Below are 23,202 nucleotides of genomic sequence, written 5' to 3'. Positions count from 1 at the left end.
ATGAGGCTACCAAAGAGACATCACACTGCAAATATTTTTCTTACAGCTCCTCATTTTTTGCACAGTAGTCAGCCCAGCAGTACTTGAAACCCTTGGCCTAATCCTTTCCCTAAAAGCCAAAAGTGCAAAGAAGCTGCCTAAACACTAATGAATGGTACAACAGGGGAACAAGATGGAAGCTGTTTTATTTCAGGTATTTTAAAATGTAAACAATTGTCTATTTATATTCCAAGGATGGGATTCAGTTCCACATTAAGGTATCGGTGTTTAGATCACCCTGAAAGTAGCTATATGCTGTCTGGTGAACTAAATAACCTCTCCAGACTCCATTGAGTTAGACCACCACTGAATATACCAAGAACTTTGAACCCATCTCAAGTGCAGACACCCTCATTTAGATCTCTTAATCTCTATCTGAAGCCCACCCTAAGTGCTGAATCAAAAAAATCTTCACACACACACACTGTCATTTTTACTAAATTTGGTAACATATTGAACTGCCAGCATACTCACCGCAGTAGTAATGAGGACAACAGTAATGTATGGTATTAAGGTCTACAGTGAGAATTTCCCCTTCATTACACAAGGGAACAGGCTCAATGCAGGATTCACAAACTAAATTAAAAAGAATTAGACATTTATAAAGTTTTAAATACTCAATAGTTAGCACATGTGAATTCTATTTAATAGACTATATAACAAGTCATCTAATGTTTGTTACTTGGGTAACAGCTTTTATGGATTGACACTGAAATATAAAAACGTAACAAAGTTCAAGTATGATGTTCAAAATGATGTTGGAAGTAAAAGATCCCAAACCCCAAGACTAATTCATGCTCCAGTCAGCCTGACCTGTGTGAAGTCTCACTGACCTCTCCAAGAATTCCTGGCTTAAGTTATTAGGTTTAGAACTATGGACTGCTTTTGTAAATACTTAACTATTCCTTAGTTACCCATAAAAATTTTAGAGGCTTCTTACCGCAGAGATAAGAGAAACAACAAGGATCTTCCTGTTTTGCTTCAACAATAAATTGATCTTCTCTGCAGTCCAGCTGGGAAGCATTGAAACAAACTGAAGGATCACATTCTGTAGGATGTGAAATAAACAGCATTTTTAAAAGAGTCACAGAAACAATACTGAAAAGATAAAGAAAAGATATTCTTCATCTACTAAGTAAAACAAAATACCCCAAATTGACTGTAAATCAAAAGTGACACAAAACGCAAACAAAAAAATATTGGAGGGTGTGGGAAAAAATACATCATTGCCTGGTGCTATTTACAATGTCCCATTCTGCTAACAATCAAACCAACTTGTAAGGCAAATTTTCTTACAACACATAATATAAGTGTGGAAAATGGCCCAGTAGCTGTGTTTCTGTATTTCCCTTACCACATCGGTACTGTGGACAGCAGGACAGGGGGTGGTAGCCTACCACTAATTTTTCATTGGGTTTGCATGTTGGAATAATGGCATCGCACAATGACATGTTACATTCTGTGGAATAAAAAACAATCAATTTTGACATATTTGAACAGATAAAAGTGCAAGTCCTATAGCTCAAGATAGAGAAACAATACATTTATTCTTTTTTTTTTAACAACCATGGCTGGACAGAATATTAGTATTCAGTGATCAGCTCACAGAATACTGCTTCTGGGAAAAAGCAGTAGGTCAGAGGATACTGCTCTTGACACAAAAGCACTAATAAGAATAGCAAGCAGGCTCTGATGACAGCCCCCATTACCAAGGTATTTTTATCATCGAGTATTTATCAATTTCTTTTGACATTCCACCCAAGAGCTTAAAAATTCATTTTTAACAGAAGTTTTGTTTCACTAGTGGACTTCTAAGAAAAAAAAAAAAAATCCAGTGAGTCAGTTCTTACAAAGAAAAGCAGCCTGCTTTGCTGGCCCAACCAGCCACAAGTACCTGAAAATCACTTCTGAAAAATGTTACCTTGAACCCTGTCTAAAGATTGTCATCTGCCAGTGAGTGTCAAGCACGTACCTTATACTTCTCTTACTGAAAACAGGTGTGGTACGTACCACAAACTTTCTTTGGACAGCAAGCTCTCTCTTCGATGACATGTATGATAACTTCCCCTTCCCTTTCACAGACTGGTGGAGGATCCTCGTTGCATTCAGGTTCTACAGCAACAATGCTTCCATTTTCTAAACAGTTGTACATGCAACAGCCTCTCATGGACCCATTCCAAATCTCCCCAGCAGAGCGGGGTTGTCCTTTGTTATCTGTACATGCTGAGACAAAAAACATTATATCCCTTCAACAAGTGGAGAGTGCAGATTTCCTGCAAGCAACTATGAATTGCATAAAATATTGCATAAAATAAGAGTGCTGTGGAGCATTGTGATCAAGGAATCCAAGAAAAGATGATGACCTTAAAACCCCAAATGAACAAAAGCTTCGCTATGGTTGAAAATAAATACTGAGTGCAAGGGAGAGAACCTGCACATGCTACTCCAGGAGCATAATTTTTCCCCAGCAGAAGTACATCAGCACTGGGTCTTGAATCCAAGTGAGCTGAAAGCACAGACCGCTGTAGCTTGAGATACAGCGAGGCTCTGCTGAAGGGAGCTGTACCAGATTCACACTTACTGAGGACTGACGCAGAACTTAAACATCACTTACACTGAGCTGCAGTTAATATTAGCATATCTGCAAAATCGCTCTGTCCTGCTGCACTTACTACATTTTTCTTCTGGTATACAGAGGTCAGAGTCCGTTCTATGCAGAATAGTGCCGTTTTTACACACACAGTCTTCCCTTAAATAGGAACAGGGAGAATCTTCATAGAACCATTTATTCAAGCAGGTCTTGGCTTCACAGGGTTGCACACAAGGCTGGTATTCCTTGCCCTCAGGACAACTCAATGCTGCAAGTCAGAAAAATAGGATGTTGAGTGCTATTATTCTTCCAGCATTTAAATGGATAAACAGTAAGAACAAATGTATTGTAGAAAGTATGCATTTATATTTTTATCGGTACTTCAGGTAAGCAACTCATTCAATCAAGATTAAAACTGATTCATGACACCTTGACTAAAACAATACATGTTAAGAACTTGCACCCTGATTTACTAATGCTGTGGTAGAATGAGGTGGCACTTACAATAACAATAGAAAGAAATATATTTTTAACTCATCACTAAACACTGCAGCAGTATGAAGCCACATTGGGGTGTAGAACATGATTATCTGCTTACAACAGTAATCAGGTGTCCTCCATTTAATGCAGATGTTGTGCTTGTTACATAAAGCCACATATGCAGAAAGTGCATCACACTCATAATTCCAAAAATAAGTACTGTTGAGCCACATCTTCTCACAAAACTCCTGTGGTGACACCTAGGAACATATTGTAATTAAGAATTAACAAGAAGAGCTTTCTGTAACTAAAATAAATCATTAATTACAAGAAATAAAACAGCTTCAAGAGAAAAAATCACAAGCAGTGTCTACAGTAAAAAATACTGATTCTGCAAAACTTAAACTTCCAGAATTTTTTATGCTCATTAGTAGGCACAGAACACAGTCCTAATGAGATTGTCACACTACTTACAACAACTTTTGAAGTATAGCCCTGTCAGCTCAAAGTCAAAAATCTCAGCTAAATGTTGCTCCTATACCTTCCATAAATTCCTGCTGTGAATGAATTATTACTGAGTGCTCTGCTTCTGTCTCTATAGGACCTGATGACCTATGTTACTGGGTCTAAATGCAGGTGGTGCAACCTGTCTTATTTCTGTTGGTTTTATTTGCATAAGCTTATAACAAGGTGGAAAAAGTCAGATTTTGTTTCATTCTGGCTATTTACTGCTATGCTGCAGCCCAGCTCTCCCTGTGGTTTTAGCAAATCTTCAGTTTCTCACGTCTGCCATAAAGTTCATTACGCTAATTACTCTCTTACCTATCCTTGTCCAGTTCCTTCATGCCTGTGAAGCGCACAATACACTCCATCCACTCTAGCTCTGCCACCATCATGTATATGAAAGAAAACAAATTTCGTAATGGATGAACCAAAGGCTTGGCAATTTTGATGCTATGTCAGGTTTTGTTATAAACCAGGAAAAGATGCAATTGCATTGTATCTGAGGCTATGAGAGTTCTCCTGGAAACACATGAAGTAGGATTTCTGACTAGTCAGATTCCCTTTAATTATTTTTAAATGAGATATGCTAAAACAATTATGAAAAGCATCCTGCTACCCACTGGTGCTACTCTCCATTCTTGATTCCAAACTGATAACCAGTGTTCCCTCCCATTAAGCTGCTGTGGGAAAAAATCTATTAATCTTTAACAAAAAAAACAAAAAAACAACTCTTTAAACCCTTTCTTTCAGAACTCCCTCCATTTTTTTCTACCTGGGGAAAGTGAGGAGAGGTCTTGGGAGTTTGAAGGAAGGGGCTCAGCTGCCTGCAATATCTTTAACAGCATTTGTCTGTGATGAAAACTGAAGAGTAACACAACACAAACAAAGGGTGGAAACGCAGAACAGCAAGAAGTGAATCAGGAATCTGGACATAACTATCCCTGAGAAAGAAAGGGCCACTTGAGTAATTAATCCTTTTTACTTTGAACTAAGTGGGAAAGGTAAGTAAGACCTCAGAGATTTGGGGCTTCTTGATTTCCCGTTCCGGGAAGCAGCTGTGCTGCACTGCCCAGCTCCAGTGGTAGTCTGAATGCCACAGCTATATCCCCATTGGAAAGTACAGTGTCCAGAAACAAATGATATTGATTTCTGTAAGAAATGCTACCAAATGGTCAATGTAATAGTGCCTACATCAAAATTTGTTGAACTGGAAATTTCTTTACTTCGATGAGTCTCAGACTGCATGAGTTGCTGTTGTATGCAGCAGAAGCATGAGGCTTTCTGTTCTAGTAACCCCTGTCAAGCATTTATTAAAAATAACTCATTTGGAATGCGTTTGTGTTGAGATGATGATCTGGTGTTTCTCCTTTGAGCTTTGCCTACTAAATGATTTAAGAAACAGCATAATAGCACAGGGATCCATATAGATGCATGTTTACAATTGACAACATGACAAAAGTATGAAAACCAACATGACAGAGGTATTAAAGCTACCCATCCAGCTGTCAACTCATGAAAATAAGCAAAACATAAAAAATGTGTATATCTGTCTCTTTTCTTACCTACGTATCTTTTATTTAATTTCACCTGGAATTTATCTGATCTTTGTACTCACTTTTTTGTGACAAGGGATGAAAATGCTTCTGTTTAACAGTTCCATACAGTATGTGCAGTTATCTTCAGTACAGTTTCGTACTGGCCTCCTGGTTGTTACATCAAGTGATTTCTCAATTTCCCAACTCTTAATGAACACTTCAATTTCCTCCATATTTGTAATTATGGTCCTGTTTTGCATTTTCAGGTCGTCAGCAGGGTCTCCATTGCACACCCCTGGAGACAGAGCATCACATTCAAAGCATAAACAAACATGCGATAGTTACTTCCTTAGGGGAAAAGAAGTGTACTTGATAAGGTAAGATTAACATTGCATCAGGCTCGCCTGTGAGACTTAGTCAGGTGAATTTATAAATGAAAGCAGCTCTATGTCCACTGTAGTTCCAACATGCTACTTGTGGTTTTAGTTGTCAGCTCAATGGCTTAGCAAAAGAAGCAGATCATACAATACAAGTAATGATACTTTTCCCAATAACGAAAAAACTTTTGAGAAAAACTGCTACCAAAATACGCTGTTAAAGTGTAGCAAATTTACTGACATGGCACCAGATTCTAATCTCATTCTACTGAATAACAATCAGCTCCATGGGAGTAAATGTAGGTGACTTTCAAATTAACTGCATGTCACTGATGACTTGACACTGAAACTTAATTGAACATTCTAAAGGCAAGAAGTTACGAAAGGAATCTTTTGAGGAACAAATTGCTTTCTCTAGAGAAAATCTTTTTCTTACTCAATTTATTAATGCAAAACCACTGAAAAAGATACTCTACCCAAAACCCTGACATCCATTGGCTACCTGAATTCATTATTGCATGTATTCAGTTAATTCATCAATGCAAACATATACTTCCTATAAGCATATAACAAGTCATTAATGCCAAAACTGTAATCTTCTTAATAGTGTTTTACATCTCAGGGACTGATCAACCGAAGTTCCTATATCCTTTTTCCACTTTCCTTCTGCATTTCTAACCACACCTGACGTCCTTGCCTTCATGCTTCCAGCCCTGCATCCCGATACTCTCCAGGGTCCCTTGTTAGAACTGGGCTAGCCTGGTGGGATGGGCTGTTATTCTCTCCGACAGCATGGAGAAACACAGAAGATGGTATTTGCATGATAAGAAGCATTTGACAGTAGCACCGCTTTCCAGTATTCTTAACACTTCTGCTTCTTGCTGCTGTCCTAATGCCATCCCACAAACTGTGCTGGCATTAGAATTTGGAGGGCCATGGTACAGAATTGCAGAATCAATACAGCTTTAAAACTGCAAAATAGCAGGTGGAACAACACTTTACAGTTGGTATTGGATCTGTCTACATAGTCTTCCTCTTTCTGTCTTTTCATGGCGCAAAGAGTAACTATTCTATAATCCGTCCTACATCCCAATCTTTTTCAGCGTGCACAGAGAAGATGACAGGATACTGGGAAAAGATGCAGTACGTGCCAGGGCCAGCATTTGCCTTCTCTGACTAGATCTAGGAGACATTTCCTTTTGTTCAAGCAGAATATAGCAATTGATTTTAAACACTTTATTTTTTACATGTATATTTAAACTGTGTCTGAATAGTTTTGTTTGTTTTTAAAACTAAAACAGTTTAAAAGTTTATAAAAAGTTCATTTTCCTGTTCAATATGGGGTAGATTCTGTAAAATTACAGTGCACCAGAAAATGAACATTTCTGATAGAATTAAGGGAACTCTAAAATACCTGCTTACGCTTTTCCATATAATTCATACTGGCAGAGTTATAAAAAGGCTATCAGGGAAGCCTGAACCATACTAAATTTACTGTCATTGTAATTTAAGCCTGAGGCACCTCAGCACACTTTCGGACCCTAGATCCAACCTGAAGAGGTCTGAATTTGGATTCAGTATCCTCAGGGGACTTGGACCCTGCCCAAGATATGACTTTTATCAGTATTTGCATAGTGATAAGCTGCCACTGGTAATATCTGACAGTTATTCTTTTCTCTCATAATCACTGAAATATACTGTCACTACCTGAACTGCTTCAGCAGCCACTTCTCTATTGAAAATTTTTCCCTTTTCTTTACTTGACTTCAACAATATTCTTAAACACAGAGATAAGTACATTTTTTAAAAGTTAATTAGATACAACGTACTGATCATTACTTGCTCTGCAAAATACTTTATTAGCAAGGAGTGCTTTGAAACAGAATTATTGAATTTTTATTGTTAATTAATAGACTTTCACAACCCCACCTCAAACAGGATTGTCAGTGTACTTAATGGGGGTCACAAGTACTGCTACCGGGCAGCAGGTCACAAACACAAAAAGCAGGTGTAAATTTTAAATGGGAAATTATTAAATAAGAAAAAAAATGCCACCGTAGCCTCACCACAAAGTCCTTCTGTCTTCATCGATGTGTTAGAATGTAATCCATACTGTATATCTATAATGCCTGTAACATGAGCCCACTTGATGCTAATACCAGCTGGGGTATTAATGACATACATTGCACCAGTATCCTGAATACTCAGTCCTTCTTTTGAAAATGGTAATGATTGGATTACAGAATCCACTACTACCTAAAATAAATCAAATACATTTTAGGGAACAAAACAGATTGCGAAGATATATCTTATGTGTCTCTACATTTTATAGCATAAGATATTTTTTACAACCTCTGCCAGATACTATAACAGTCACGGTGCTTAAATCACAGAGCTTCCCATCAGTGCCACTTCCTATAACTGCAAATGAAGTAGGCATGAGAAAAAATAATGATACGGAAATCTTTTCTAATTAAGGAAGGAATAAATCTTATTTATCACATAACGTATGATAAAACAAAACAAAACCAAACCTCATCCCAATTATTCAAAGTTCTCTGTTCTGTCCTGTTATTGACTAGCAGGAAAGGCAGCTTAAGTATTTATCAGGTCTTGGAACATTTCCATTCGGTTCTAGGTTTTCTGGAAATATGAAGTATAAATGCTTTTGCAGCTACTTTGAAATCTCAAAAGAACTTTGAAGTGTCATTTTGGGTAAATGACATACAAGTGAAGCATAGTATCAGAAAAGTGTAGTTTTTGCTTCTAGCATATCATGAATTACCTGAACTGCAAAAGTAATCCTAATCCTGTAGTATATTCATTGTAAGTCTGATCTATTGCATTCCATAATAGAATAGCTCTCCAGCTGTCTTTTAAGTGTACATATGCTATATACTGGTGATATATACTTACTTTTCTTGCTAAACGATTGATAAGTAATTTATATGTGCGTGTTGTTACGTTTAATTTCTTAAAACAGAGCCCTGAAGTGCTTGCAGGGGGAACCTTGAAAGAAAAGGGACAAACAAGTTTAGTTACTAATTTTTTTTCTAATTTTGTACCAGTGCTATAGGGAATTTTTTCAATATGTGTAATATTAATGTATTTTATAATTAGTAAAAGCAAAAAGTACTCACTAGTTTTCTTATTGAATTTGCACTCTGGAAAACATTAAAAATAGATTAGAAGTGCAATGATAATCAGCAGCATTCTTATTTGGCAAAAATAAGTTGACTTTGTGTTTGAAGTTCTACAATCAATCAGCTTCATAATTAAACTAATCTAATATATTCCTTATAAATATGAAAAATATACATTTCCCAGCATTTCCCCTCGTCAGGAACGTGTTTATCCACAAACCAAAGACGGGAATACAAGCCAGTAGTTCAAGGGCTGCATAAATTTGGACTATGGACAATGCAAAGGAAATGTATGTACAGACTGGAAGGATAAGACTGACCTGACCTAAAGGCAGTCTAAAAATATAGCGGCTGGATGCCCTCTGTAGGCAAGGCAGAGAGTTAGACAACTACAAAGAACAACTCATGACACTAATCTCAAACTCATAAATACTTTCCCAAAATAACTACAAAAGATTTTTGTGGCTATTCAAAATATTTTAGCGTTTTGACCATATTGTAAATTATAAATTCAAGGCCTCAAGATTTGAGTGGAGAGCCTGAAAGGAGACATGCAGGTTCAGAAGTTATGTCAACCCTTATAATTTAAAAGGAAACTACATTTGAATTTCCTTATAACATAATTCAACAATTACTATTTAACCTGAGATAACATTCTTCTTTTATCTAGACAGCATGATTAAGCATGCTCCTCAAAAATTAAATAACTTGCCATTTTTCAATGGGCATGGCTTTTATCTGAAAGTTTTAGGTGATACTTTTTTGCAGAATTTCATACCTATAACACAAAAATTCAAGAAACTATTACAATTTTTGCCGAAATGCAAGAATCTTACCTGATTAGCAGGACATTTTTCAATATGAGCAACAATAGTTTCTCCTGGTAACTTGACTAAAATGTAGGAAGCCATATTACAGAGGGCTATGTTGTTTCCATCAAACGTAATAACACTCAGTTCAGACAGTACAGAACATTGACCTAAAAAAGAACTGTCATTTAATGAGGTTACCACAAAACTGAATACAGGGTATTTCTAAAAACTGTCAGTTTTAGCAATATTTGCTTTCATATGTACATTCATGTATATATTGATGACCTTGTTCTGCAGACAGCATACTGAGCCATAAGCAGAAGCAATTATCTTACGTTACTCAATGGAAATACTTTACCCTACTGCTATGTGCACAGGGAAGGGGAGAAAGTTTAAATTGGTGAAAATTTTCACTTAAGTCAATGTTTTACAGGCAAGGCAAATGAATCTGTATGTTGTGAGATAAAATATATGCATTAAAAAAATACATATTTTTGAGATACTGATAACAGGAGACTGATCTGTCCTATCTTGAGACAAATATTTAAAAGTGCGATATTGCTTTCCATAATGCTACAAGGCTTTTGATATGACTTCTCTTCGGCCTTTTTGTTCCCTTGACAGACAGTCATCTGCCAGTGTCTTCACTTTCTAAGTACGAGTAAAAACTACAGTTAGAGCTAACTGAAATTTGGGGGTTCTGTCTTTCAGAAAATGCCAGTATTTAATTTGTTTTCTTCACAAAATGTTGAAATCTCAACTTTTCTACTGATAGAAATTCTGAAAAGTCCCAGCTGGAAAATATTGATGTTCATGTTGCAGATTTCATTTCAATGCTTTCATTGAAAACAAAATATTTTTACTCTCTTGAATGTTAATTCAAAGATACCAAAATATTCAGTATATTTCATTCTGGTTTGCTGATGAACAGCTCTTTCAAATTCATTCCAATATTCAACCTCACATTCCTACTGTAATAAACCCTTAATTTATTACTTGAAATTTACAGATCAAGGCTCTATGTTGTATTTAAAAATAAAACAATGACTTACAGGGACATTCCCATTCTGGGCAACAACTATCAGCGTTAACTTGAACTGGCATTCCTCGAAAACCACAGTCTGGCTTCTGCACATCCTTAGGGCAGTTCCTTGAAAGGTTGTATAACATCCAGCCCGCATTAAGACATACATATTGGCTACATTTGTCAACAGGTTCAAGGTATCTTGGCTGTCATATAAGGAAAAAAACAACCAGAATCAACTTTATATTCATTGCCCTTATGAAGTCCAAGTGATCCCTTATTCATCACCCTGCTCTGAGACAGAATCGGTGTTATCTACCTGACCGCTCATCAGTTGTTTTGGAATTAATTGCTTTTATGTGGTTGTAACAGGTGACAGTGGTGCATGTCCATTCATTCTTGTTCCATCTAGCTTTGGTGGAATACTCTGTTTAAAGCATTATGCATTGAGGCTACATGTTATGTTCAGTAATAATCTGAAGCATTTTAAGAAATACAGAATCATGCATTCCCATCATTTTAAACTCTATAACAAAGAAACAAATGGAAAAAAAGAAAGACAGAGTGAGATTATGCGGAAACCTCAGGATTCCATGGATTATGGCTTTTTCTGCACATCAGACATATATTTTGCTATCTAGAATCAGCACATAGTTTTAAAAGCCATTTTTTTCTAGAGCAATACATCCAAGTTTCAGAACATACCAGGGCAGTGTAAGAGCAGCAATACAACAATCCTCTAAGAATAATTGCGTATTTTAAAACATACAAATAAAAACAAAAATAGGAGATATTTAAAATCTCTGGTATTGCATCCATAACATAACAGAAGGGACTGAAAAGCAATATATATTTTAACACACAAGGGCAAGTAAAACTGAACATACCACACATTCGAAAGATGTAGACATCAGCGTATGCATCATTGTACCAAAGGAAGCCTTGTCAGCTATAGCTGTCATTGTTCCTGTGCTTGCCAGAGAAGTCTGTGTTTCCACAGGCTCTGAAGAGGAAGGCAGAGCTATTCCACCACTAGAATGAGATAAATCTGTTATAGTTCTGGTCTGCAGCTCTGTGGGCTCTGTTAAACTGAAATAAGGTTTAATGGTTTTCTGTGTTGAGATTTTGGACCAATCTGATGTTATGATGTCTGGGACTCCAGAAAAAAAGAGATTTTTTTCTGAGGTTGTATTTCTTGAAAAAGGTGAACTCTGAACTGCAGTTACTGTCAAATAAGGCAGGGAAGATTTCTCAGTTGTGGTTGACTTTATCTTGGTAACATTTCTTTGCTCATGTGAAGTCTGACCACTTTCTAAAATAGCCACAGTTCTTTCAAATGAGGTTGCGTATTTAACTTCCGAAGCTGTAAATGAGGTGCTCTTCATCTGTGATAATGGACTTGTAGTACCAGTTGTTTTCATGATCATCATTTGTGGAGTTTCTGTAGCGCTCTGTGAAGTTTGAGATGCTGCAGACGTAAATAAAGATTTGTGTGACACATGCATGAGTGTTTCTGTGGTGGTAGGAACTGAAGCTGAAGCCATATAAAACTCCAAATCGGCAACAAAAGAATCAGTGGTTTTTGTAGTAATCCTAGAGGCTACGGTAGTGCCAGAAGCAACTAATAAACTGGCTGAAGAGCTAGGTGGTATTTTTGCAAAAATATAAGGTGCTTTTAAGGATGTAGCATTCACTGTTGTGTTCGTGATCACTGGTGTAGTGGATTGAGTGATGATTCCAGCTGATGTGGCTGATATTGTTCCATCTTCTTCTGAAGAACTTACTGAAGAACTCTGTTTTCCTAAAGAAACAGTAGAGATACGAGTGGTCTTAGGAGAAGGTGAAGACATAGGGACCCTACTGGGCTGGTTTTCTAAAGTGGCTTCAGGAATTGTAGGCATTAGTGAGGAGGGCATTCTAATGGATGTTTTTCGCACCGCTGAAAGACTGGTAGAAGGGCTTATGTTTAAAGTGAATGTAGAAAAATCTACAGAAGAATTTGCGAAGTCTATAGCTGGACTTTCTGAGGTTCCCTCTGTATCTAGAGATGAAACTGGTGTTTGGGTAGCAGTTATATTTTGGGTTAAAGGTGATGTCCTACTGACTATGGGAACCAATGAAGAACTTGTAGGAAGAGATGTCACAGAAGATGGTACTGATGTTGATAACAAGATTGCAAATAAAGATGATGACCTTGTAAGAGAAGGATCTTTAGGAATGAAAGTGCCTGAACTTTGTGCTACAGGGTCAGTTTTCAATTCTGTACATGAACTGCTTGGGTACTCTGTAATTTCTGAAGTGGTTATTAATGTAGTATTTGGAGGTAATAGCAGTGTCCTAAGAGGGAAGACTGTAGAACTAACGGATTTCCTTGGCTTTTTAGAAATGGATGACACTGAAAAGGAATCAGTGTCCATTATGTATTTATTTTCTGTTGAGGCTTTACTTGCTATAGACATATCAGAGACTGTTGGATTGACTAGAAGAACGGAAGCAGTGGAAGGAATTTTATAAAGACTTTTGGAAGTAACAGTGACATCTGCTATAGCTTTGAGCTTCAGGGAGGTAATCGGAGAATGCAGTGGTACAGATAGTGTGTGTGTTACAGAAGGGCTTGAAGAAGTGTTTATAGGGATTTGAGAAGCAGCTTGAGGTGAAGATACAGTTATGGGCAGAGCAGCAGAAATACTGCCTTTTATTAATGGAGATGTCTGCTTGGGAACAGTCACTGAAATTTCCACTGAAGATAAAAATGGCTTTGGAGAAAAACTAGCTAAAGAACTTGCATTTAAAGATATCAGAGAAGTTTTAGACAAGGGTTTTGCTGTTTCAAAATATGAAGCTGTGTTTAATTGAGGAAAACTTGTCTCAAAGCTAGCAAATCTATTGGTCATAGGAATTTGAGGAGCAGTTAAAGTCAGTGCAGAAATGGGTGCTGGGTGAACTGCAGTTTGACCATTGCCAGACCTAGTTCTAACAGACAAAGTAGATATAGGAGAAGTAGATGTGCTTAGTGTCAACCGTGAACCTAGAAGAAATACAGGTCTTGTGAAAGTTGCTCTGCCAGCCAGGAAAGCAGACAAAGACACTTTGGAGGATACTGTTGCTCCCTTAGAATGACTTACTGGAGGACTCCTACTCTTCCCAATCCCTGCAGGCAGCTCAGAAGTGACAAAAGATGGCTTGAAGGTTAAAGCTTTTACTGCTGAGGTAGGGGGAACGGTTCCTAGCTGAGTGATTGATGTTTCAAGTGGAAAGGGAACTACCAGTAGGGAAGTGGGTGTTAATAACGCAGAACGTGTTGGAATAGGACTTGCAGGACTGAGCAGGATTGTTGGAGTTGCTATTGTAATGGGTAAAGTTATAGATGCAGTAGAACTGACAGTACGTGATGTGACTGCTGAGGCTTGAAGAGCAGTTGGAAAATCTGTTGAAGAGATGAGTTTGGAAAGGACAGTAGGGCTGGCTGTGCTGTGAAGTACATCAGAAGGCTCCACTGTACTTGGTAACGAAAACGTTGAATAGGTGGCTGCATTAGATGCTTCCAGTGAATGAAAGTCTGTAAGGGACTGTGCCGACATATTCATTCCCATTAAAGTGGTGTTTGCCTTCATGGTTATTTTGGCTGTCACACTGGTGTGAGTTGACTCAGTCCCTGAAGTAACAAATAAAGGTGTCTGAGGAAATCTCTCTGTGGTAGCACCCGTGTGAGAGATTAACAGTGAAGGTTTTGTACCAATTGCTGATTCCGTAGGTGTCACAGGTATGCCTAAAAGGAAAAATGCATGTTTCACTGTCTTTTAGGAATTATTGGTAAAGCAAAATAGCAACATCTATCTCTACTCAAGTTCAATTTAAATATTAGCAAATCGGAGCATCATTTTGCTAAGATGATTTGCCAGTGGTTCCAGGTTGCCTGATGACTTTGAGGAACTCAGCTGACTCAAGAAGTTTTCTAATTTTCTTTGCAAATGGAGTTGCTAGGGGTTTTTAATTAGTGAAAACCTTGATTGTGCAGAGCAGTTTTGAAGCAACAAGGGAATTCCATGGAAAATTCAGTAAATCCAAAATAGTAAAATATTTGGAATAAATATATTATAGAATATGTTACCTTCTTTTATATCTTTGGAAGGTAGTATGTGACATGAGATATCTTTGTACTAGCAAATATCAAACATAATGTATTTAAGTCAAAACTTGTGAAATAAAATAAGAGATACTATTAAAATATAATTTATGTTAAAAGAATACCGTATCCCGCAAATAATGTGGTAACTTCACACAGCAGAAGTTATGAAATTGATGCACTGAATTTGTTAGTGGTGGCTCATCAGTTGAAAAGTCCAAACTTTTCACCACAGCAGTATTTCTTCCTTTTGGGATCTTTCGCTTACATACATAAGATATACTAGCAGTATATAATCAAATATAGTTGTGATGAGTATAACGCCATCATAAAAGGTTAAATTTAACACCCTATTAGAGAAATGAAAGAATTCAACTTTAGCTATGACTTGTTTGGATGTAGGAGATGTATTTTGGATGACTGGGAATGGAGTCTATGTCCCAGAGAGACATTCTTCTTCTGGTAAAGCATTTAATAAAAAACAACAATGTACATTTGATTAAAACCTTTCCTGGGATCTCTAGAGTGATTTATAAGATTAAAATATAATAAAATATACTTACAGTCTTCCGGATAAACACATTTAAGGGTGACCTCATCAAGGATCATGTTTTTGGGACAGTATGGCAAGCATCCTTCAACCCTTTAAAATATTGTATAGTTAATTCTAAAGCCACAGTAGAAATATAAATTAACTTTAAATTATTTCACTTTGGCAACATGAAACATTTGAATGTATTCCTCATCAGCATTCTGAGAACTTTCCAGTGTAATGGTGAACACAGCATTTTGAGGCATTTTAAGGTCAATAAGACATTGAACAGCACAGTACTGTTTCTAAATTGTTAATAATCCATTCTTTGCATGGGCTGATGAACATGATGGCTTTGGACCATTCTGCTTCCACAACCAGATGGAAGTTCAGATCCCTAAGCAGAAAGGTTTCCCACAGGACAAAGAACTTCATTACAAGACCACTGTTTTACCCAGATATGTTCATTTGAGACATTAAAATATTTAAATGGATTCTATAGAAAGTCTCATTCTTGTGCACTTTCAGAGTAGGAAAGTGCAGACAAGTCCATATATCCCCTTACCTTTTAATTTTGATTATTAAATTAACAACCAGTGTGCCCATGTGAAAAAAAGATAAGAATACCAACAGAGAAAATCAGCAATATTAGCAATATTCCTAATCATAAACTGCACATGCCTAGGGAGATAGTCTGCAATTCGAAATATAATTTCTTTCCCACCAGAATTTATGCCTTGAGGTTTTAGAAATCTTTCTTTTTAGTTTGCTTAAAACACTGTGGTTCCATAGGTGCCAGGGAAGATCCATGGAGACAGGAAATCTTTTTACTAAGGAACAATATAACACCAGCAGTGTGAAATCCCTTGCGTCAAGCCCGTGAGCATCTCTTACTATAAAGTTCCTTCCTCTTACAGGAGAGGGCGTAGTCCACCCTTAAATTCCTCCAGTTTTTGGTCCCTGTCACATAAACACCATAAAGAAGTAGTCATTTACAGCATCATGGGATGCTAGTTTAGGATGTGAATATAAAACCATAGAAGGGAACAACCTTCATTAAATTTAATAGGTTTCTCCCTAATCACTACCAGAAGCTAATCCCCTGAGCTAAATAAAAACCCTCTCATTCTTGTGTTGAAAGATCCCATGTAAACAGGAATATGTGGGAAATGAGAGGCTTGTAACAAACGTTTTCACACGACTTGTGAGAGCTGTTCACAAGAGTGATGCTGAAATCTAGATAAGTAAAAATGAATGGATATTGCAGCTCCAGTAATTTTCAGAAAGCCTATGGTACAAAAACCACAATACAGTAGCAATACTGAGCTTAATTTGACTTACGGAGGAAGAAATTTACATGCTATTCCTTCAGGATCACTACATGTTTTAACACAAGGATTAGCACAAGATTCATATCGCCATTCACATAGCCGTCTATAAGGCACTGACGCACCAAGTTCTGAGAAAGAAGGAAAAGGTTTTATTTATTGATTGTGTAATCAATAAACTATAAATTTATAGTCTTTTCTATAATGTACATCGGGATTTTCAGAAAAACTGAAAATCAAGTAAAGAAATTCTTGGGAACTTTCAATAGGTGAGATTTATTTCATTTTCAATTTCAAGTATTTTAAATTCAATCAAGCCAAAAGACACTGAAGCTTCAAAGATACAAACAGGCACTTGCTTTCACAACATATCCCGTTTAAAAACCTTAAAAATCAATTAACCATTGTGAAAGTACTGTTGGTTGCAGAAGCAATACAGTTACCCATTCATTTAAAAGAATAGGTATCTATAGCTCACTAGCAAGACATTAACACACATCTTTTTGTGACATGCCACGTCCACTTTGAAAGAGTAAAACAATGAAAATGTAGTCCAAAGATAAAGTGATCATCACCTCTCCAAAAATTAGAAAATAGTAACATTTAGAGGTGGGGTGGAAGAAAATAATAGTAATTAAAAAATAGGATAAAAAATATTTGTTACTATTGCTGATGAAAGTGCTCTAAAGGCAAGGAGAAGAAACCATACTTTTCACTGGGCATTATGCAAAATTTACCTTCAATATTAAAGGTACTCAAACGTTTGAATTCTTCTGAATCATCGTACTTTGCCACTTTAACACCGGATGAGGTGAGAATGATGAAAAAGCCCTTTTTACTGTGCAGTTCAAAGGCGCTGAGCCCTGGAGTCCAGAGGCCCTGGTGATGGAAGAAGGTGGCTCGTCTCCGAAAGGAGGCACTTGCCTGCCACTGTTCCAACCCAACAGTTTCATTGTCGTGTACATACAGAAAGTAGTTTGGTCTTTCAGCAGATTCAAGGGAAACGAGAGAGAGCGCTGCCACAGAAGAAAAAAAAAATAAATAACAATAGCAAGATTTTCACAGAAAACAGCTTAAAAGTGAGATTAAAATGTATATATTGGCTGTTCAGTGGCTCCTTTTAAACAACTACTTCTCATAAAAAAATATTTTGGTTTCATGTAACACAAAAATAAGGTTAGAAATGCAGGGTCTAAAGCAGATTTCAATTGATCAAATAATCCAGAGCCACCAGAGAGCTAATCAGTTAGATCAAAACTACATTTGGCCTACTGCTGCCAACCTTTGAAATGATTCATAAGCAGTCTCAAATTGGGAATTGCTCACACTGGGAGTTTTTCTCAAAATCAGACAAATGCCCGACAGTTCATCTGTACCAAAATTTTATTACTAAATAACATTACGCAAATATTGTAAGAACATGCTTGACTTCACCTTGAGGTCAGGCTTTCTTTACACACAGTCATATCCAGCAGTACAGTCAGAAAACCTGTGGCCAAATAAAACACTCGACCCTCTATTTGCTCTACCCATGCCAGAAATGAAAAGTGAAGAAAATTCTCAAAAATTTAAGAACTTAGAAGAAGACTAACTTCATATTTGGTTTTCAACTTGAATAAAGTCTTGAACTGTCTTTAATCTAGATGAATACTATCTCATTCCTCATAGATACAAAGACTACCTGTGTACTGCACAGCTATAATGAATGTTTTACTTCCACTTTACATTGGTTGGAGCATTGACAAGGCTGAATTAATGCTTCTGTTTCATGTACTTTCTCATTTCAAAATCATATCTAAAAACCTAATTTCTCCACTGCAAAACTGTCAACTGTTTGTGGGTATAGTTTCAAATTTTATTGTGACAACAGTCCTTCTCTATGTTGAATTTTGAGGGTTTGGGATTTTTTTTCAATTAAATTCTGTGAGAAAACAATGACAAAATCTGTATTGACTTAATTGACACAAACCCAATACGTGTGAAGAAAGGAAAATATATGCAGAAGGAAAAATATTTAAACATACTTATTTTTGATTGTGTAGTTTGGATTAGTCTCATAAGTGAAAAATAGAGCTTAGGAATAGCTGATCACCTAAAAAACTTCCTTCTACTTTGTGTGCAGTTGCTGCTCACTAACAATGCAGGACTGGTTTTTCTAAATTGCACATTTTATAATCCACTGAAAGTCATAAAAAAAGAAGAAAAGATAAAGTAGAAGTGATATGACTAGAGACAAAAATAACCTGCAATCACCTTCAGTGTTGACACTTGCTAGATACATGTGCAAAATTTTCCAGTTTCCAGTTATACAAACTATTTTTTTTTTCACAGAGGAATTCTATTCACTTGTATTTTGCAATATTTCTAAAACAATCTTTGAAAAGTCAGCTTTAAAGCTGGCAGCAAGGTTTTCCAATATTTAAAAAAAATATATTTTAAAAAATCAGTATTCCACCTCAGTTTTGAAATTGGCTGCTTCATCCTCACTTATTCCAATAACTAAAAATATCTAGACTATTTTAGGAGATGTAGAAGATGTAGCAAAAATCATTTGTGCAATTTGAAAAATATGTATTGCCTTTAGCAAAACCGTTGAGAAAACTTACATAAATCTTTATCTTTGAAAAGACCTGGAGTTATCATGAAACTGAAAAATACATTTCCATGTGCTCCGGTTCTAGGCAGAGGAAATATTCTTCTACTGGATACATTAGCTCCTATAATTGTGTCATTCTCTCCATAGCTTGCCAAAATATAGGGTCCTTCACCAAGACCTAAGGGAAGAAAAATCAAATAGAAAAAGAAAAATCTTCCTTGCATAACATACAAAACTTAAATCTTAGCTGACATAATATATTACCTTAAATATTTCACCATACCTGGAATCAAATAAGTTTGGAACTACAGCTTAATGCCTCAAGGTATTATGCTGGTATAAGTCTATATCTATCGGTTCAATGTACTCTCTTATTCTTTGCTTTCTGCTCACGATAGAACAGATACAAAGTGAGCACAAAAAAGTGTGGGTACTTATCCTTACAAAATGACCTGTACAAGAAAGCAATCTGGGCTGCTTTTTAGCCTTTTAAATGTCCTTCTTTCTATACTTTGAAAGAGCAGCAGAGCAACTTTAATATTATTCCCCAAACAGACACTGAAACTACTCTAAGATCTACAATGCAATTCTCCCCCAAACCCCCAGATTCCAAATTATAAGGCTGTAATTCAACTTTTGGCAGCAGTATTGCTTAAGCAGTTGTCTAGTTCATCCTCGCCCACAAACCACTTGCTTCTTCCTCCCTACTGCCCCATTTATCATGCCATCCTAAATGCTTCAGCAGTGAAGTGGTCCAGCTGAAAAACAACCAACCAATTTTTCCAGTCTTGTTCACCACATCGTCATTCAAAAGCTCATGCCAATATAACAGTGACAACAGCTTCAGCTGGTACCACTGCCAAAATGGTGCTGGTCTAACCATGCCCCACAGTAAACCCCTGGAGCTATTTCTGCTGGACTAGAAAGGCTCACGGGGATACATCCAGATACAACAGCATCCGTCCTTGTCACTGTATCCCACTGAAAGAACCAAGAGCAGCATACTTCTAAAACCCCACCTTAGGAGTATTAAACAAAACATGTAAGTTTTGTGAAAGCTTTTAATCCTTTCAGTGAAAAGACTGAACCCCTTCCTAGCCTAAGAATGCTCCTTTCAGATATGACTTTTTCAAGAGGGAAGGAATTCTCATAATAATGAGATTTATCTCAGCTAGAAGTTAAACACCATTTTCTGAAGAAAAATGCATGAAAATAACTACTGGTTTTATATGGAAACAATATTGTAGCTCATATGCACATGAAGCCCACAAGCTTGCTACAAAATGGCTGCTTTTAAAGAAGTGGTGAGACAATTTATCTTAAAAAGACTCTTTGCTCTAAATGACTGAATGTTTATCCCTACGTTATAACAGACATTTTGCCTATGACTTGAGCAAAAGCAGGAGTGAGCTGTAACTATTTCCATAAAGATTCAGCAGTCTGACATCATGTAGAACAAAAAAGAATGAGAGGAGGAGCCATCCTAGTCCCAAAAGCTGTTTTGCTGGCACTTGGTGGTGGAAACGTGCATAACGCCATCCTTGATTTAATCCTGGTAGGCAGCTAAACACCACACAGCTACTCTCTCACTCTCCCCTGAAAAGAAGTGGAGGGGAAGAACTGAAAAAACTCATGGGTTGAGATAAAGACAGTTTAATAAGTTTTAAAAGAGAGAGAGAGAGAGAGAGAAGAAAAAAAAGGGGGGGAAAGGGGAAAAAAAAGAAACAAAGGAAAACAAAACCAAGAAAAGTGATGCAAAAAACCCCAATTGCTCACCACCAGCAGACCGATGCCCAGCTGGACCCTGAGCAATGGCAGCCCCAGCAAACTCCCCCCCTGGCTTTTATTGCTGAGCATGACATCCTATGGGCTGGAATATCCCTTGGGTCAGCTGGGGTCAGCTGTCCCGGCTGTGTCCCCTCCTGACTCCTTGTGCCCCCCCAGCCTGCTCGCTGGTGGGACAGCGTGAGAACCAGGAACAGTCTTGATGCTGTATAAGCAGTAGCTAAAACACAGGTGTGTTATCAACACTGTCTTTATCACAAAACCAAAATATATCACCGTACTAACTATATGAAGAAAATTAACTCTACCCAAGCCAAAACCTGGACACCTTACTACTTTTTAAATAAGACAAAATTCCCTATTGCAAAGAAATTATGGAAAGTCAGCTATACCAAACAAGATCTACATGCTGCTACTGTACTGGGCCAGACTCTTTGGAGGAGAAAAAAAATAATCTACTATATGATGTTCATTAAAGGATGCAAGCTGGTAAAAAAGATGTATCAAAAGTCACATTTATATCATTGCTTTTAGTCAAGTTTCTCTTCCTTTTCAGTATCTTGCTCCCGACAAAGTACATGCACAGGATCCAAATATAAGAAAGGATGCCACAAGAATTAAATTTGTTAAATGAATACCACTCTGGTTCTAAGGAACTGTTCTTTACAGTGCATTACTTGCGAGACTTGTGCATAAAATCCTGTAACCTATCAATTTCAAAATATAATAGGTCCCAGTTCTGAGATTTACAGCACAAGCACAAACTAACATCCTTCTAGAGCTTCTCCCTGACTGCCAAGATATGCTGCATGGTGCATTAAGCCACCCCCACATTGAATATGATGAGGTTATTAATTGAGACATTAGGGATTACCAAGATCATTCAACACAGCTGGGCCACTGACCTTCACCCATTAAAAATAGAAGCAATGTTAAAACTACATGCACCAAGTCAAGAAAAAGCCTATCAATTAATTCAATTGAGTTTTTAATTGAACCAGAGCAATCTTTTATATGTCAATGAAAGAAGGAAAAATAAAACAAAGCAAGCCACTTCAGAATGAAAACCTAGAAGATAATTGCATAGTGTGACAAATGTTCATAAAATTTATGAGGCTTTTTTTATTTCCGAAAGTCATACCAAATTAATTATTATTCTGATTAATCTGAACTTAGTATCATCAGAGATGTATTATATCTACGCCATTCATTTTTGGAGAAAAGGATTTGAATTTCCATGTGCCAAAGCCAATTAATTCAGTGATATTGCACAGCAAAACAGTATTTTAGATATCCATAGCAGAACAGGAGGGAAGAAAAAGTCAGTATAATGACATAATGATATTAAATAGACAAGGAATATGTTGCAAAACGACATACAGTACTCCAGGCTGCTCATACAAGTCACCGCTCCTTTCTAAAGGATTTGAAGGTCCAGTGAGCTCAAGGGATTGTGACTATGCAATCCTACCCTAGGGAACGGGGAGAACGGAAAAGAGATAACCTCCAACACTGCTGCAGCTGACAGAGATTCTTCTCAGCACAAGCTACAAAGGGGTTTATTTGCAGTGTGCACTGTATCGTGTTTCATCTGAGATGCCAGATGTGTTGTTTTGCTTACAACTACGATGTTTGTTTCCATGCCACCGCTGTCCCTGGACATAGAGCAGAAAGGCCCATGGGGACTTGCTTTGCTGACTTGCTGAGCTCATTAAACTCACTTACCCGTATCGGGGTGGGGGGGTGGGGGTGGGGGAATATCATTCTAACCTGTGAAAGAGAGAAATTACCAAACTATATTTTCTTCCAGGGTTAGTCTGAGTGAACTGATAGAAGAAAAGTGTCGCTGTGGTATTTGTTTTTAAAAGAGAAACAAAATAATTGAGTGGGGGAGAGATCAATATCTCAAAATAACATCATACAGAAAGAAAGATGATAGAATGGTACCTCGAAGATGCCTTCTGTATTGTAAAGTTGTTGATGTGGGGAATTATCTGCAACTAAATGCTTTATAAAAATGGATTCCATTTTGGAACCAGGGAGTACAGATTTGTTTCTAGCACATAGCTAGCTGGTACGCTAGAAAACACGAAGAGTAAGTGTATTCAGCAAGGTATATGAATATGAGGTTGAATCAAAGACAGTAATATTAAATACTACATACCTTGATTGTAATATTCACAGTCATAAGCTAAAAGAAAAAGAAAACAAGCACGTTATTACTACAAAGTAACAACAGAATCTATGCATATCTGCATCCTAAAAATGTAAAATTCACTTCCATCAGAAGAAGTTTCATTTCCCGTAATGTATTTCAGTCAGTGACTTTAT

The 23,202-nt window shown here is 37.0% G+C and overlaps 1 protein-coding gene across 9 annotated transcripts in view; it reads right to left on the bottom strand.

Annotated features, from left to right (window-relative positions):
- The window catches only part of OTOGL (otogelin like), a 95,913-nt gene that overhangs the window by 13,593 nt on the left and 59,118 nt on the right, over positions 1–23,202 (bottom strand). For 6 of the 9 annotated variants that reach the window (XM_049791962.1, XM_049791966.1, XM_049791964.1 and 3 more), the window contains 18 exons: positions 23,036–23,062; positions 19,097–19,264; positions 17,228–17,506; positions 16,504–16,621; positions 15,194–15,273; positions 11,392–14,273; positions 10,533–10,710; positions 9,505–9,647; positions 8,666–8,689; positions 8,442–8,534; positions 7,592–7,781; positions 5,229–5,443; positions 3,228–3,369; positions 2,712–2,897; positions 2,050–2,262; positions 1,394–1,498; positions 980–1,087; positions 514–615 (listed from right to left, as the gene is read on the bottom strand). In XM_049791962.1, coding sequence (XP_049647919.1) covers positions 514–615; positions 980–1,087; positions 1,394–1,498; positions 2,050–2,262; positions 2,712–2,897; positions 3,228–3,369; positions 5,229–5,443; positions 7,592–7,781; positions 8,442–8,534; positions 8,666–8,689; positions 9,505–9,647; positions 10,533–10,710; positions 11,392–14,273; positions 15,194–15,273; positions 16,504–16,621; positions 17,228–17,506; positions 19,097–19,264; positions 23,036–23,062 — 5,253 coding nt within the window. The remainder of the gene's footprint in view (positions 1–513; positions 616–979; positions 1,088–1,393; positions 1,499–2,049; positions 2,263–2,711; positions 2,898–3,227; positions 3,370–5,228; positions 5,444–7,591; positions 7,782–8,441; positions 8,535–8,665; positions 8,690–9,504; positions 9,648–10,532; positions 10,711–11,391; positions 14,274–15,193; positions 15,274–16,503; positions 16,622–17,227; positions 17,507–19,096; positions 19,265–23,035; positions 23,063–23,202) is intronic. The other 3 variants (XM_049791967.1, XM_049791968.1, XM_049791970.1) reach the window with 3 other exon arrangements.

This window comes from Accipiter gentilis, chromosome 34 (genome assembly GCF_929443795.1).
Source record: "Accipiter gentilis chromosome 34, bAccGen1.1, whole genome shotgun sequence".
In the NCBI taxonomy this organism is placed as follows: Eukaryota; Metazoa; Chordata; class Aves; order Accipitriformes; family Accipitridae; genus Astur; species Astur gentilis.
The sequence above is the reverse complement of the archived record's forward strand: the minus strand, read 5'-3'. Positions and strand labels throughout refer to the sequence as shown.